We start from the raw sequence: 17,824 nt of genomic DNA, 5'->3' as shown, positions 1-17,824 counted from the left end.
TTATCATCTTAAACAATTTAAGCTAACCCATTATAACAATAATAATTTTTTTAATTGAGGAAAGAGAAATTTGAATATTTCTTTTATGTAAAGGATCATGCACTAATCAATGAGTTAAATATTTAAATACTCTTTTTAATAACAATATGAAAAAGAATTACTTACCTTTTCAATTATTGAGTTAAAACTTTTTAAAAATATATTTAATCAACTAATCTTTAATCTTGTTTCAAAATTTCATTAGAATTTATTTTAGTTTATTTTTTACAGGTGATATTCTTAGATTTAAACTATTTGAAATTTCATGATTTAGTGTATCAATTTTGTATATTTTTAATTTAAACTTGTGTAAAAAATGAGCATACGTTACAACATCACAAATATGAAATCTTTGTATTCAACTTAACCTTGTGTAAAAAATTTCATTATGATATTAAATTATTTAATATTTTACTTATGGATTAAATATTTAACATAAGAAAAGTTGACCCTGAATATTATATAAGCCTTTTGTTAATTTTCGTCCTAAAATATAATAAAATAATTATAGAAAGCACGCGGAAGCGTTGAATCTGATTTCAATACAATCAATCATTCCAGCATCTGCGAAGGATCCTTCAATACTATTTACAGTGTCTGTCATAATCATTTGACGGGAGAAACATCAAACTGGAAAGCTACAGTCACGTGAATCGGTAACATATGCAAAGGATGGCTTTTATTTTTTGCAAATGAATAAAATCATATATAAGGATCCAAAATTTATTAAAATAATAGTATTTTAAAGAAATGCACATGCATGCATGGACATACAACTCGACTTATCGCCCTTGTGATAAAAGACGTGTGGGGGTTGACAGATGAGTATGTGACTCCCAGGAAATGGCCATTGGTGGGGACATCTTCTGGGAAGTTATGTTTTTCCAACTTGGCCTCCAAGTCTAGAATGGTTAAAGCTAGGATAATCTTCGATTAGCTTTCTTGTGTCAAATTCCAATCCTTTGGTCTCAAACTGAGGTCATGTGTGACGTATTCTTTCATGTATTATTAGCTAGAATTGTCATCCTGAATTTTGGCATGCAGATTTCTCGTCAGATGGGACTTGTCTTGCATTTTCTTCGAACTTGTTAAGATTGATGGCAATAATAAATGTCAATGATACATGACGACGCAGGACACTCGTGGTCATGGACCCGCCTGGTCGATCCCTCACAGCTAATTTGTTGGTTTACTCATTACTTTGGTATACATTAGATAACAGAATTTAGTCTCCATTTATCAGTTTGCAACGCCTATAAATATTAGGTATGATTAAAGGCGTTCGATTCTGGCTTGCAGACAAGTATGTAGTAGCATTGCTTACATATACTGTGGGAATAACTACATAATCCAAACAATATAATGGTATATTTCAAAAAGTAGAAAACACTTTTTTTTTTGGGCACATGTAGAAAACAATGTGAAAATTTAAGGTAAGAAAAGTACTTTTTTGATTGAGACTCTATATGTCACGAACCATGCTTTTTCACTTAAGTATACGATAGTTCGAGCGACATTTGAGCGAACACTTCTACACAAGTCATTCAATACTGGGTTATATCTTATCAAACATCAATAATAGCAATAAATCAAACTAAGAGAACCTGCATTAAAATCAAAGGGCATATCAAATGTCATATATGCAACCATTGAGTCACGACAGGAAAAAGTATTTTATTAATTTAAAATTAATTACAAACGGATCAAGACACGCCATTGTTGGGCTATAAGGACAATTCTAAATGATTCACTACAAACATACTTTTACTAGTGAGGCAGCCTAATAATTCGTCGGCTGTTCACTTTTTATAAAGAATTTACAAGATTTTACACGAATTCTACTAGTAACCATTACATTGCTTGAAATGAAGACATTCATTTCCTAAAATATCTTTCTTCTTAAAGACTTAACAAGTATTTTTAGATGTGTCACTACGAGCCATTATAATGTTTAAAAGAGGGATATTTCTCTTACAAGTACAAAAGACTCAATCTCATAAATAACTCTACCCAATCATAATTCGATATAAGATTGGCTCATGACATCTTCCCCCACTCAATCTGCCAACATCCTTGTTGACTGGTTGGCTTTGAATTCTTCAATCTTTTGCTGGAAGGCACAAAAGTCAACTTCCTTCTCCCAGGTGATCTCGTCTAGCCCCAAACTTTTTCATTTCACCAGGTACTCCTATGTTGGTTGTTAGCTGATTGGCGTCGTCTTTCCTACCAAAATCTCCTCCACTCAACACTGTGATGGTGGCTCGGTGCTAATGGCAGCTTTTGTGGCTCGACTTTTGCTTACATCTCTTAGATTCGTATGGAACAGCTTTAGATTGCTGACGTGAAACGCGGGGTGTACTTTCATCCACTTGGGTGGATTAATCCTATATGGAGTCCTCCTCACCTTGGCTACAATTGGTGTTGAACCTTCATACTTTCGTACTAGTCTTTGATCTCTTTTCCTTAGGAATTGAAGTTGTTCGGGTGCCAACTTCACTAGCACCAGGTCTTCCACCTTAAAGTGTTGCTCTGTTCAACCTCAATTTTCCCACTCTTACATTCAATTAGAGGCTTTCTCTAAATAAGCTTTAGTGATTTCAGTGTTTGCCTTCACTCTTTAGTAAAGTTGAATGCCCGTAGACTCTTCTCGATATTTGATTCCATTGAAGTATGAGGAAGTCTAGATTATTGTCCAGTGATGCCCTCGAAAAGGATTTATTGGTGGTTGAGCTCTTTTGTGAGTTGAAACATAGTTAAGCCACATCTAGTAAGTTAGGCCAATTCTTCTAGTTCACCTGTACAAAGTGTCGCAGGTATTCTTCCAATAACCCATTAAAGCGTTCTATCTAACCATTTGTTTGTCGGTGATAATTGGAAGATATGTTAAGTTCTAACCCTAATAGCTTAAGTAGCTCTTTTTAGAAAAAATTAGTAAACCTTGGTTCTCTATCGTTGATAATCCTTTTTAGAACACCCCAATATTTGATCACATGTTTAAAAATGGTGGGGGCTATTTCTTCTGTAGAGCCAAACTTTTGTACTATCATGAACGTCGTGTACTTGGAAAATCAATCTACCACTATCAAGATTGCTATCATATCGCCCACTTTAGGAAGTCCTATAATAAAGTCTAAAGAAATACTTTCCCAGGGTTTGGTAGGCATTGGTAGAGGTTCGAGCATTCATGTCAATCTCTGTCTATCTATTTTGTCCTGTTCACAAATGAGGCACGTCTTTGCATAATCCATCATATCCTATCTCATATGAGGCCAATAGTAACCCTATTTCAATAGTGCAACAGTCCGTTACCAACTTGAACGTCTTGTCCAATGAGTGTCGTGGCATTCTAGCATTAGTTTCTGCCTAAGCTCTCCCACTCTTAGAACAAATATGTGTGGTCCTTTCATTAATAGGAGTTCATTTTTCACTTAACAGTATTTTGACTTTCTTCTTTCCACTAATTTCCTAGTGGCCATTGCTTGGGGGTCTCGATGTAAATTTTTTTCAATCAGATTATGGATATTTGTGGTCATTTTGCTAACTGTTATTGGCATGATTACCCTTAAAGCTCTAAATTTTGCTTTCCTATTAAAGGCGTCTGCCACACAGTTCACTTTTCTAGCTTTATGCTCGAAAGAGTAATCAAAGTTGACTAAGAACTCTTGCCATCTTGTCTGTTTAGTTGTAAGTTTTGGCTATGTGTAGAAGTGACTTATGGTAGTATTATTGGTCTTAACCATGAATTGTGATGTTAGCAAGTAGTGTTGCTAGGCCCGTAAACAATGAATCACTGTAAGTAGTTTTTTCTCCTGTGTCGTCTATTTTCTCTCAACTTCATTCAACTTTCGACTTTCAAACCCAATCGGGTGTCTTTCTTGTAGCAACGCTCCTTCAACTGATGCATCCGTTTGTACTTCAAAGGGCTTTGCAATATCGGGGTGTGATAACACAAGATCCGTCATCATCGTGTCCTTTAAACCTTCGAAACCTTCTTGGCACTACAATGTCTAGCTCCATTTCTATCTTTTTTTTAACAATTTTGTCAATGCTACTGTTCTTCTTAAATATCCTTCCACAAACATCCGATAGTAATTGGTTAACCCTAAGAAAGAATGAAGATTAGTTATATTCTTAGGGGTGGCTTATTCTTTGATAACCTTTACCTTTTGCATGTCCATTCAGATGTGTCCTTATTCAATTATGTGGCCAAGAAACTAGATTTGGGTTTGAGTGAATGTATATTTCTCCCATTTTACATATAATTGGTTATCGTGTAGCTTTTGGAAGACCTACTACAAGTGCTGTTGATGTTTCTCTAAGGTCGAACTATACACCATAATATCGTATAAGTAGATTACCATGAACTTATCCAAATAATCATGAAACATCTGGTTCATTAGTGTGCAAAAGGTAGCAGAAGCATTGGTTAGTCCAAAAGGCATAACAAGAAATTCAAATGCATTATATCGCATTACGTTGGTGGTTTTCAACACATCTCCCTCAGCTACTCTTACTTGATGGTAACCCAATCTCAAATCTAGTTTGGAGAAGTACTTTACACTACTTAGCTGGTCAAAGAGATCTGCTATAACAAGGATAGGATATTTATTATTAATTATGACTTTATTCAAAGCTCGATAATCCACGTATAATCGTAAACTCCTATCTTGCTTCTTCTAAAAAAGTACTAAGGCTCCAAAAGGTGCTTTTGATTGTTGGATGAATCTGGCTTGAATCAGCTAGTCTAATTGTTTTCTTAGCTCTGCTAACTCTAGGGGAGCCATTTTGTATAACTTTTTTGCAGGTGGCTTGACTCTTGAAAGTAATTATATGTCGTGATCGACAGCTCGTCTAGGCGATAGGACCCTTGGTAGTTGTCCTAGCATCATATCTTGAAATTCTTCCAAAATCAATTTCACTTCTACAGGTATTAGATTTCTATCATCTTCGTTTTTGTAGATGGGCACAACCACGTAAGAGGGCTCACTTTTCTTGATCTCTTTCTTAAACTGTATAACCGATATCATCTTCTTTTCGCTTTTAGGTAGGATTTTGGCCTGTACCACACATGATTGTTCTTAAAAAACATTAAACAACTTGCAGTAGGGAAAGGGATGGCTTATGCTTTTGTCATAAAATCCAAGCTTAAGACAAAATCAAAGTCATTTATAGTGACTATAGTCAAGTTTACCTTCAATCCTTAAGAGTCAATCTTAATTTTTACGTTTTAGATGATAGCTAAAGTTGGCAAGTCAACTACTTTTATCTGTCCAAAGTCCTTCTCAACTTTAAGATCATACCTTTTTGCCTCTCTCAAGTTGATGAAAGTGTCTGAGACCCTCTTATCGAGCATGGTTTTGGTACTTTTCTAACTCAATAAAACCTCTACATACATTGAACCTCGTTGGGGCTCTTTCTCCATCTTTTCTAGTTATGCTTGTAAGGCGTTGAGGAAACGAATAGAACCCATTGGTGCTGGCTCTTCTTTGGCTCCTTTGACTGTGATGTAGAGTGGGGATGTCTCAACATTGATAGTGCATATCGCACTAAGAAATGCTTGGTGAGGACAGTCAGTTACTTGATAAGATTCTTTGCATAGAAAACAAGATATCGGTGGTCGTGGCTTAAAGTTTCATGGCTTGTTTATTCTCAGTTAGGGTGAGTCTTTAGCAAGTGATCTCTTATTGCCTCCCCCACTTGAGGGGTTGCTTACTCTAGGAAATTTTACCCCATTGTTTGAGTTAGAGCTACTAGACATAGATGGAGGATCTTTCATTTTGTTAGAGTATTTACTATAATCAGTAAGGTGCTCAGCAACTGCCATTGCTGGAGTCACATCTTGTACCCTCTGTCGTTGTAACTCCATCCTCACCCATGGTTTCAAACCCTTGAAAAAATAATATAGTCTATCTTTTTCAATCATATCCCTGATATTTAACATTAAAGTAGAGAAGTTCCTAACGAAACTCCTGCACTGATCCTATTTGTGACAACTCTAACAACTTCCATCGTGCCATATACTCAACATTCTCAAGGAAAAACTAGTTCTTCAATTCCTATTTTAGGGCTACCTAAGAGTTGATACGACATTCACGATCGATGAATTTGGGAATGCCACCATAACTTTGCGTCTCCTGCAAGATACATTGAAGCTATCGCCACTTTATCCTCCTCTAACTCCATGTGCAAAGCTCAAAAATATTACTCTATATGAAAAAAGAAGTTCTTTGACTCCTTAACATCTCTAACATTTTCGTATCGCTTGGGTTCCAATACTTTGGCTCTTTTCCCTCGATCTCCTAAACTTCCCTTGGCATTACCTTTATCAATAACCAAAAGATTTACCTAACTTTCAATTCTCCAATCTTACCTTCGAGAGTGCTCAGTGCATCCCTGGTCTCATCACTCAGGGTATTAATTATCTCGAACAGTTTTCGCGGGACTATCTCAATTTCATCTATTCATTCGCACAAAACCTTTTGAGCTTGTATTGCGACTACCACGGTCTCTAGCTCATCAATCCTTTGATGGTCCTCTGGTGTACTCCACGTGGTCATTTTTTTTTTTGCACTTTAGATTAGCACGTCTCGTCTGTGCTTTAATACCAACTGTCAAGAATCACGCTCCTTCGCCTAAGTATACGATAGTCCATGCGGCACTTGAATGGACGCTTTCACGTAAGTTAGGCAATACTCAGTTATATCTGATCAAACATCAACAATAGCAACAAAATCAGACTAACAGAACCCGCATCAAAATCAGAAAGCATACCGAATGTCATATATGTAACCACTGAGTCATAAAAAAAATATTTTATTAATATGAAATTATTTATAAAGGGATCAAGACACACCATCGTCAAGCCATAGAGACAGCCTTAGATGATTCGTTACAAATATACTTTTATTAGTAAGGCAGCCTAACAATTCGCTAACTGTTTACCCTTTATAAAGAGTTTATGATATTTTACACATATCCTATCAATAGTCATTATAACGCTTGAAATGAAGATATTTTTTATAAAAAAAATCTTTTTTTATAAAAACTTAATAAATATTTTTAAAAGTATTACTATGAGCTATTATAATATTTAAAAGAGAGACATTTCTCTTATGAGTAAAAAAAACTCAATTTATCTTATCATACTTCAATATAAAATTGATTCAAGACACCTAACGTAGAATGTGAAGCAAGAGACAAACGTTAGACTTGGTCAATAGACAATAGTTGTTAATAATAATATAGTGAAAGACATAAAGTTAGACAGTTAACCACTCCAAAAAAATCCACCCACAAAATTTTTTTTCTTCACGTTTCTTCCTTCTATGATGTATTGTATTGGGAGGTGGTAAACAAGAAAAAGTAGTGCAGGGTGCTTTCTCAGTCTATTTTGGAAATCAGTGACCATTTGCGGACCTTTTTTGTAGTTTCACATTCATATGTCTTCACAAGTACAATTTACTAGTATGATTATTTTTTTTGTTTTGTTTAATTTCTTATATTTCGAACCCACGTGCCAGGAATGAAGCATTTTAAATCAAATAATGTTGAGAGTCAATTGGTGGATTATTCAGCCCTGATTGATGAGGAATGGGGTTTTTGGTAAGAAAATAATAGGGATGGGGAGGCAACATAATTTACGACCCAAAGATTTCAGGCTGAGCTGTTCCTGCATGAATTTCTCACCATATCAGGAAATTTCCTTTAGTTGCTTCTTGACTTTGACGGCCCAAATAAAACATGTATAACCTTTAAAATTACTACTGTTTTTTTATTTTAAGAGACGTTATGCTTGTGATTAGTTGTTTTGTTTGTCTTTGGTGGAAAGAATTAATGCAGTTGTTTTATTTTCCTATTTAACCGCATGCCCTCGGCCGTTCGAAAGATGAAGGTAGATAATCATTTGCATTTTGTTTTTTAATTTTGTACATATTATACTATATGAGCTCATACTTTGGTAATCCTACAGAAATGTATTCTTGACAAAGATAGAAGGCGGTTAGCAATAAATGCATTAGGGTCACTCTCCTCCCCCGCTAACAAGCCAAAACCCCGGTGGCAATTCAAATTGTTTTCTTCCACTTTTGTCATTGAATATTGTCTTCTATAGATACGCGCTTAGACTTGACAGTCCAAAAATCAAGTCAGTCAACTTACGTTTCGGCTGTGCGCGGAAGCAGTGGACAGGGTGTGAACCCAATTTATGATCATCTTGTGATTTGATGGGTGATTCATTAATGATGGACGGGTCCCAACAAAACCCGCTCGACAGGGGTGGGCAACGGTTCTGATCACTGAACCGAATTTATGATCACCGAACCGAATTTATGATCACCGTGCGATTTAACGCTAAACATGGACCAATCCCCAATAAAACCCGGTCACTAAGACCATCGTCACTCATCCCTCCGCCCAACTTAAGGCGAATTCCAACTGGGAAGTGACTCCACGCGCGTGACGACGCACGTGGGGCTAGAAAACGTAAATACCGGTTTAATAAATAACATGCAGCCAAAAGGCGTGAACAAAGTAAAAATAAAAATAATTAAAAATCAGGACCAAAGGTCTCAATCTGTCAGCACCGAATAGCGATTAACCTACACGTCCACGTTTTTTATGGGGAGCTAACGTTGATTTTTGTCCAGGGAAACAAAAACTTTAATTCGGGTAGTAATGCCAAATTGTCAACAAAAGGCCAGCGAATAAAACAGCAAAATCTCTGCTCTTTCCTCGTTTTATAGACGTTCGGTTTTCTTATCTGCAAAAGGTTATTTGGTTTCTGTGAAAGAATCTTTGTGCGCCTTTGAAACCTGTGGAACGGATGTCAAGTAAATACTTGGCTTGGTTGGATGTCTTTTTGTAGTTTCATGGTGCAAATTCTCTGAACTCTCTTCTGAAGCTCGCAGCAACGTTCAGTTTGGCTTTTCTTTCTTTTTTCTTTGTTTCTTTTGGTGAAACTGCGTTCCAGGTTTGGTTCTATGCTTCTTCTTTGTTTTGCATGCCACTGTTTTGTGATCATTTTGGTCCGCTTTGGATTGGTTTCTTCCTTTTCCATAAAAGTTTTATCGCTTTACATTGCTTTTAAAAGGGATTTGTTACTTACTTTTATTTCACTGGTTTTCATTGATTTCTTTTTAAAGAAAACCCTGTTTTGTTTAACGTTTCTTCATTTTTTGTATTGACATGACTCTTTATCAAATTACTATCTTAGTTGTATTTTTCCTTTAATTCATCTCAGCTGTGTATTCCGTATTTATTATTTTTATTTTCAGAGCAAGGAATCTGTCTTCGCAGTCGATGTATTTATTTTTCTGTTGACCATACCCGCTTCAAAGTTTTTAGACCTTCGTGGGCCTTAAGTTTTTAGGCTCGTTCACGTAGAGGCCAGGCTATTACTGTGTCCCTCTTGATCCTAAAACCTTTTCCTTCTGCCCTTCTTTTTTTTCCTGGCCTCACGTGAAAGTTGATTGTGAATGCTTAAAAGCTTGAAGGTACTTCTCCAGACTCTCGTTTTCCATCCAGTGAAGCAAAAAATTGGAGTTGATTTGATGTTTTACTTCCATTTTCCCTGTCAGCTCTTTTTGGCAAATATTGTATGATTTTGCCTTTTGAGGACTTTAACTTGATCACCATCACCTTTTCATTCTTGAACCTTTTCACTGCTTTCGTCTTGTCTTATCTTTTTGGATCATATTCCTTTATTACGGTATGTACATATTACATAGTAATATGTTGGTGTTTTTGTGCAGGGAATGGAAGGAAGTATATTCATTGGAATCGAGCTCGTAGAAGGGTGATTTTTGTAGACGTTCACGTCAAATTGAGTGAGGATGTCTTCCGCTACTTGGATTACTTCGCTCTCATGTTCAACCTCTGTGATTCAATCCTCCAGGGAGACATCCATTCCTGTTGTATTCCAATGGCTGAGATTCATCTTCCTCTCTCCATGTCCTCAGAGAGCTCTTTTTTCTGCTGTTGATCTCTTGTTCTTGCTCACTCTACTTTGCTTTGCGGTTCACAAGCTCTATTCTAGATTCGCAGGCAACAACCATGGCAGCTCTGACATCGACAAGCCTCTGATAAGAACCAACAGGGTCCTTCCCAGAACTACCATGTGGTTCAAACTATCTTGGATTTTAACGGTTGTCCTGGCGCTTTGTTACACCATTATCTGCATCCTTACATTTTGTAGAAGCAGCCAGAAACCATTGAAACAATTTGATGGAATATTTTGGCTAGTTCAAGCCATAACTCATGCGGTGATTGCAATCTTAATCATCCATGAGAAGAGATTTGAGGCTGTTAACCACCCTCTCTCTCTCCGAATTTATTGGATTGCGAATTTTGTCATCATTTCACTGTTTACAGCTTCTGGGATCATTCGTATGGTGTCTGTTGAAACAAATCAGGATCAGAATTTGAGGTTGGATGATATAGTTTCGCTGATTTCTTTTCCATTGTCAGTTGTTTTTCTTGTTGTTGCTATTAGAGGTTCAACTGGTATAACAGTGACCAGGGAACCCGAGGCAGCAATGGATGAAGAAGAAACCAAGTCGTATGAACCGCTTTTGAGCAAATCCAAAGTGAGCGGCTTTGCTTCAGCTTCTGTAATATCAAAGGCCTTTTGGCTCTGGATGAATCCTCTGTTGAGAAAAGGCTATAAATCCCCTCTCAAGATAGATGAAGTTCCAAGTCTTTCACCAGAACATAGGGCCGAGAAGATGTCAAAGCTGTTTGAAGTGAATTGGCCAAAACCTCACGAAAAATCCGAGCACCCTGTTCGAACTACATTGCTACGGTGCTTTTGGAAGGAAATTGCCTTCACTGCATTCCTTGCAATCGTGCGGCTCTGCGTTATGTATGTTGGTCCTGTTCTAATCCAAAGTTTTGTCGATTACACAGCAGGGAAAAGAAGCTCTGCTTATGAAGGATATTACCTTATATTGATTCTCCTTGCTGCTAAGTTTGTCGAAGTGTTGAGCACTCACCAATTTAACTTCAACTCTCAAAAACTTGGAATGCTCATTCGCTGCACTCTTATTACTTCTTTATACAAGAAAGGATTGAAATTAACCTGCTCTGCGCGTCAGGCTCATGGGGTTGGACAGATTGTGAATTACATGGCTGTTGATGCTCAACAGCTCTCTGATATGATGTTACAGCTCCATTCTATTTGGTTGACTCCTTTGCAAGTTGCTGTTGCCTTGGTGCTTTTGTACAGGTACCTTGGTGCTTCAATGGTCACGGCTGTGCTTGGGCTTCTAGGTGTTCTTGTCTTTGTAGTAATGGGAACCAGAAGGAACAACCGTTTTCAATTCAATGTGATGAAGAATCGTGACTTGAGAATGAAGGCAACAAATGAAATGCTTAATTACATGCGGGTTATCAAGTTCCAGGCGTGGGAAGAACACTTTAATAAAAGAATCCAATCTTTCCGTGAAACAGAGTTTGGATGGCTAAGCAAATTCTTGTATTCAATCTCTGGGAATATCATAGTAATGTGGTCAACGCCATTACTGATATCAACCCTCACATTTGGGACCGCACTTTTTTTAGGAGTGAGACTTGATGCAGGGGTAGTGTTCACAACAACAACTATCTTTAAGATCTTGCAGGAGCCCATCAGGGCCTTCCCACAGTCCATGATCTCACTTTCACAAGCAATGATATCATTGGGGAGATTAGATACTTTCATGATGAGCAAAGAATTGGTAGATTCATCAGTGGAGAGACAGGAGGGCTGTGATGGTGGAATTGCTGTGGAAGTTAAGAATGGAGTGTTTAGCTGGGATGATGAATATGGAGAGGAGGTTCTGAAAAAGATTAGTTTAGAGGTCAAGAAAGGGGAGCTTACCGCTATAGTTGGGACTGTGGGATCTGGAAAGTCTTCTCTCTTGGCTTCAATTCTTGGTGAGATGCACAAAATATCAGGAAAGGTATGAAGTCTGAGAAGGAATCTGTGTCTTTCCTTTCTTCATTGTTTATGCATTGTGCTCAGATTTTGTTGATCAAAATGTTTGCATTTCATGATAGTTGGTTGTACATACTTTTTTTTTTTCTAATACCAAGGTTAGTTCTTAATGGGATTTGCCTAATTTATGTATTTTTCTCATTTTGCTCTAAAATTGCTTCTAGTATTCATATTGGAATATTAAGGGGACCAATTCATTTATTTTTGTGGTCTTCTGATAGTTATACATCTCAAATTTCACTCAGTTCTTGGTTGTTTAAGATGCAATAACACCGCAAAAACAATGCAATAGACTAATGAATGATTGTTAAATAAAATTCTTGCTGTTTCCGCAACAGGTTAAGCTTTGTGGGACAACTGCATATGTAGCTCAAACATCTTGGATTCAGAATGGGACAATTCAAGAGAATATCCTATTTGGTTTGCCAATGAACAGGGAGAAATACAGGGAAGTTATAAGGGTTTGTTGTTTGGAGAAAGACTTGGAAATGATGGAGTTTGGTGATCAGACTGAAATTGGAGAACGTGGAATTAACCTCAGTGGTGGCCAGAAGCAAAGAGTGCAACTTGCTAGAGCTGTTTACCAGGATTGTGATATCTACCTTCTTGATGATGTCTTTAGTGCTGTCGATGCTCATACAGGGACAGACATATTTAAGGTGACATTATTATCTGGTCCTTTACAAGCTTTGCAATTCTTGAAAAAAAATGATGTATCCTTTGATTGTATAAGTTCTCAGAAGTTTATTAGATAGCTTGTCATATAAAAGCATAATCTGCATATTATCAACAGATAATGAGTGAAAATGATAAATCAATATGCTAAATCTCAATCCCTAATATCTTGAGAACAATGTGAAATCCATTTAAAGGCAATATACCTATGCCAAATAGATGAGAAAGTCTTTCTTTTATTTTTTTTGGAAAAAAAAGCAGTCTTTCTTGTTTCCAAGTGTTACCGCCAATAAACATTTCACGTTCTTCTTTGAGTGATGTTTAGGAATGCTTAAATTTGCTGCCAAATTACCCATATGCCTAAAGCTGCAAATATGGTTTCCATAGATAAGTCCCATATCTGCTTCAGATTAGCTTATCAGAAAGTTATATTTGATTAGAATAGGAAGTCAAGTTATGTAGTATTTCAATATACTGTATATATGAGAAAATTACAAGAATAGCAAGTAGTTGCTTATGAAATCTTGCTATATTTATTTATCTGCTTTATCTGCAGGAATGTGTGAGAGGGGCCCTCAAAGATAAGACTATTTTGCTTGTAACCCATCAAGTAGACTTCTTGCATAATGTTGATCTGATCTTGGTAAGTAGACATGTATCATCTGTTTTCTGGAAAAGTCACAAGCATGCATTTGTATTCATGTACAAGAATATCTATGTTTCTAAAAAAATCATGTGTAAATTCCAGGTGATGCGAGATGGGATGATAGTACAATCCGGAAAGTATAATAATTTACTAGACTCTGGCATGGATTTTGGAGCTCTAGTAGCTGCACATGAAACAGCCATGGAACTTGTAGAAGCAGGCAACACCATGCCTGGTGAAAATTCCCCCAAAACATCAAAATCTGCTCTGGGTGTTTTCAACCTTGGGGGTGCAAATGGTCAAACTAGGTCGCAAGACCACCCAAAAACTGACAATGGAGATTCTAGGCTAATCAAAGATGAAGAGAGGGAAACTGGTAAAGTCAGCTTGCATGTGTATAAAATGTACTGCACTGAGGCTTTTGGCTGGTGGGGAGTAGCAGCAGCATTGTTATTATCTCTGTCATGGCAAGCTTCTCTAATGGCTGGTGATTATTGGCTGTCATATGAAACATCAGCTGAACATGCAATTTTGTTCAACCCTTCACGTTTCATTTCTGTTTATGCCATCATAGCAGCTGTGTCAGTTGTGCTGATTGTGTTCAGAGCCTTTTTTGTTACACTTATGGGGCTCAAGACAGCCCAAATCTTTTTCAGGCATATTCTTCAAAGCATCTTGCACGCCCCTATGTCCTTTTTTGATACCACGCCTTCAGGAAGAATTTTAAGTCGGGTAAGGTTTCAAAGGGTGAACTGTGGCACTTTCTCATCATAGCATGCCTGTATATGCATATTCTTACTATCTTTTCTATTTTATTGCCCAAAAAATGAAAGTGAAAAGAAACAAGTGGAGTCATATTTCCAAGAAACAAGTGGTTGGAATGGTATGGTATCTTAGGACTGACAGATTCCTTCTTTCTTTAATCCACAGGCATCAACTGATCAGACCAACGTTGATATCTTCGTCCCATTCATTATGGGGATTACTATTGCTATGTACATTACACTTCTCAGTATCTTCATTATCACATGTCAATATGCTTGGCCCACAATATTCTTGATAATTCCACTTGCTTGGCTGAATTACTGGTATCGGGTATGGATCTTACATCTCACATACTTTTCAGCATTTGTCACTTCGTTTATTACAATCTAACATCTTATAGGACAAAGATCATGAAATAAGCATTATGACTGCTCCAATTGCAGATTTAAAGAAATCTTTGTCCTATCCTAAGTGGATGTGCCCAGCCAGGCATGTTTTTAGTCGTTCTAAAGGGTCTCTACTTCAAATGTCAACCATCTATTCTCTTCAACGGTTGACCAAATGTGATATGACCATGTTCTCATTCACCAAAATAGGTTAAATGTTCCATAAAAAAAAAAAGGTTAAATGTTGACCTTTTGCTTGCAGATTTTCTTGCTTTGTATTTGGAACAGTAGTTATTCTATCCACTTTTGTCGTAGTTGACCTTTTAATGGGTGTCAAAACCTGATTTCTGCATCACGAGAGATTATAGAAGGTCCATTTGATGATATTTATTTCTCTTGAATTGCAGGGATACTACCTTGCGTCATCTCGTGAATTAACTCGCCTTGACTCAATCACTAAAGCTCCTGTCATCCATCACTTCTCAGAAAGCATCTCTGGAGTTATGACAATTCGTGCATTTAGAAAGGAGGATGAGTTTTGTCAGGAAAATGTCAACAGAGTTAATTCCAATTTACGCCTGGATTTCCACAATAATGGATCCAATGAGTGGTTGGGCTTCCGTTTGGAACTTATTGGGAGTGTAGTCCTCTGCCTTTCTACCATGTTTATGATCTTGTTACCCAGCAGCATCGTAAAGCCAGGTAATTGTATGCTACGATCCTAGTTCCAGAGACCAGATCTCTTAATGATTTCCATGTGAAAACACAAAGCATTTGATCACTTGAATATATGTCATTTTTCCTGATACAAAGCTGTAAAGTGAAGCAGCTGAATGCACACTACTTTGTAACATTTATGCAACAAAGCTTTTTGAATTTTACCATCTGAAGCACTTGCTTTGTGATCATTTGTTGATATTGTATGCCTTACTCAGTCAAAGGCCATCAAAAGATCGTCAGTTTGATATTCATTATTTAGGGGATGGTTTAAACCCTTTATTGTATGATATTTTCTGGTTAAATTACATTTCTACAATCAATATTGTCATGTTTAACAGATGGTTCATTAGCCTAGTGAAATCAAGAATAAAGGTTTCTAGTTGGGTCAGACCTCATCTTAAAAGGAGGCTTACATGTAAAATAATGTCAACTAGTGCCATCAAAGTTCTTTTATAATATTTCTGGTAGAAACTTGACTTATTTTGCATATTGCAGAAAATGTTGGGTTATCTCTCTCATATGGGTTGTCGCTCAATAGTGTGTTGTTCTGGGCGATATATATGAGCTGCTTTGTGGAAAATAGGATGGTTTCCGTTGAAAGAATAAAGCAGTTTTCAAATATTCAGCCAGAAGCAGCATGGCATATTGAAGACCGTCTTCCCCCTCCAAATTGGCCTGCCCATGGCAATGTTGAGCTCAAAGACCTGCAGGTAACTGTCTTTTAGACTATCCTGGCTATAACTTCTTACATACTTTCTGCTTCATTGTAGTGAATGAATATACTACAATACCCTTAAGCATATTGCTGAAGACCTGCATATCCAGTGATTTTACAGGACTGAAGTAATGCTGATGTTTTGATTTTGGCAAACAGGTTAGGTACCGTCCAAGCACTCCTCTTGTGCTTAAAGGCATTACTCTGAGCATTAAAGGCGGTGAGAAGATTGGTGTTGTTGGTCGGACAGGGAGTGGGAAGTCAACTTTAATCCAAGTTTTCTTTAGACTTGTTGAACCAACAGGAGGAAGAATAATTATTGATGGTATAGATATCTGCATGCTAGGACTGCATGATCTTAGGTCACGCTTTGGGATCATTCCGCAAGAACCTGTCCTTTTTGAAGGAACTGTGAGAAGCAACATTGATCCGGTAGGACAGTTTTCAGATGAAGAGATATGGAAGGTAAACTTTGTTGTCTCAACAACAACAATACCATTTGGGGTCAGATATATGGATGCCAAAAATCAAACATTCTTTCTATTTTTTTGATAATTGTTATTCCAATTTTTCTTTCCTGTTTCCCCTACACCCAGATGTATATTAGGAGAAGTTGTTTCCACTCAATGGAAGTTTAATTATTTTTGCAGAGCCTTGAGCGCTGCCAACTTAAAGATGTGGTGGCTTCAAAACCTGATAAACTCGATTCTTTGGGTAAGTTATTCTCAGTTTTTGCCAAGTGCATTCAGTGGAATAGTGCCTGAGAATTACCAAAATCCTTTCCTTTTGATTTTCAGTGGTTGATAATGGCGACAATTGGAGTGTGGGGCAGAGGCAGCTTCTGTGCTTGGGGAGGGTTATGCTAAAGCACAGCAGGCTTTTGTTCATGGACGAGGCAACTGCATCAGTTGATTCACAAACGGATGCTATAATCCAAAGGATCATCAGAGAGGACTTTGCAGCCTGCACAATTATCAGCATTGCTCACAGAATACCCACAGTCATGGACTGTGATCGGGTTTTAGTTGTAGATGCAGGTTTGTGCTTCTTTCTGTTACTTTTTCACCCCACAGGTCATTGGCATGAGCATGACAAGCTTCATTTGGCTATAATTTGTTCTGAAAGGGAAATTCTCCTCGGAATGAATTAGACTTCAACCCAAGCATTTATTGATACAACTTGTGTCACGAATTTTATAGCTAACGCTCCTTTTTCTGTCCTTAACAACACAGGAAGGGCAAAAGAATTTGACAAACCGTCACGCTTGCTGGAGAGGCCAACCCTGTTTGCAGCGCTGGTTCAGGAATATGCCAACCGCTCAGCTGGACTATAAGCCAAGAATCTGCTCTCTTGCATCTTTTGCTGCTAACGTCAATACATCTTCTGGAGGACTTGTACTCGAGATTTTGCCGCTGGCTGATTTGATTGTTGACAAGCTAGTGTTGATGTACCAAAAGTAAAAGAGCCTAGCGTTCCTTGATATAGTAGGATTATGTTTCTGAAACTTGAAGAATGTGCTATTGACAATCAAAATTTAACAAGATGTAATTTAATTTCTTAGGCAATACAAGCATATAGTTCTTTAGTATACTACTTTTTCTTCCTTTTTATGGGTTTCTTCTCTATATTAGATCATTGATCTTCTGTCAGTGAACGAATATATTGCTAAACAAAAACTTCAAGTGATTGCTTCTCAAGGGTTATGCTTTCCCTGTTTCATTTAGAAATGAACTTTTATAGTTTTTAACAAATTTGAAATAAATTTTTATTTTCTTATTACATGTTATTTTGAGTTAAATAAACTATTACTACTAACTGTCATTAGTCAAAATGATAAGTGATGCATTATTTGATTGAAAATAAAAAACAAAAATTTGGATGAATTAAGTAAAATTTTTAAAATTTAT

At 37.0% G+C, this 17,824-nt stretch overlaps 1 protein-coding gene across 2 annotated transcripts; it reads left to right on the top strand.

The window, feature by feature from the left end:
• The first annotated feature begins 8,570 nt into the window (after positions 1-8,570).
• Positions 8,571-17,505, top strand: ABCC4 (multidrug resistance-associated protein 4). 2 transcript variants are annotated; one of them, XM_021424360.2, is made up of 12 exons: positions 8,571-9,007; positions 9,789-11,975; positions 12,349-12,669; positions 13,242-13,328; positions 13,434-14,063; positions 14,262-14,426; positions 14,890-15,184; positions 15,698-15,912; positions 16,077-16,382; positions 16,568-16,631; positions 16,715-16,954; positions 17,150-17,505. In XM_021424360.2, exons 2-12 carry the CDS (start codon positions 9,870-9,872, stop codon positions 17,248-17,250), a joined length of 4,530 nt encoding a protein of 1,509 aa, XP_021280035.1. In that variant the 5' UTR covers positions 8,571-9,007; positions 9,789-9,869; the 3' UTR covers positions 17,251-17,505. The 2 variants fall into 2 exon arrangements, with proteins under 2 accessions (XP_021280035.1, XP_089639358.1); XM_089783232.1 differs by lacking the exon at positions 8,571-9,007 and adding an exon at positions 9,345-9,530.
• Positions 17,506-17,824: the final 319 nt, after the last annotated feature.

This window comes from Theobroma umbraticum, unplaced genomic scaffold, assembly GCF_002168275.2.
Source record: "Theobroma umbraticum cultivar Fairchild unplaced genomic scaffold, ASM216827v3 scaffold_4.1, whole genome shotgun sequence".
NCBI lineage: Eukaryota > Viridiplantae > Streptophyta > Magnoliopsida > Malvales > Malvaceae > Theobroma > Theobroma umbraticum.
The sequence above is the reverse complement of the archived record's forward strand: the minus strand, read 5'-3'. Positions and strand labels throughout refer to the sequence as shown.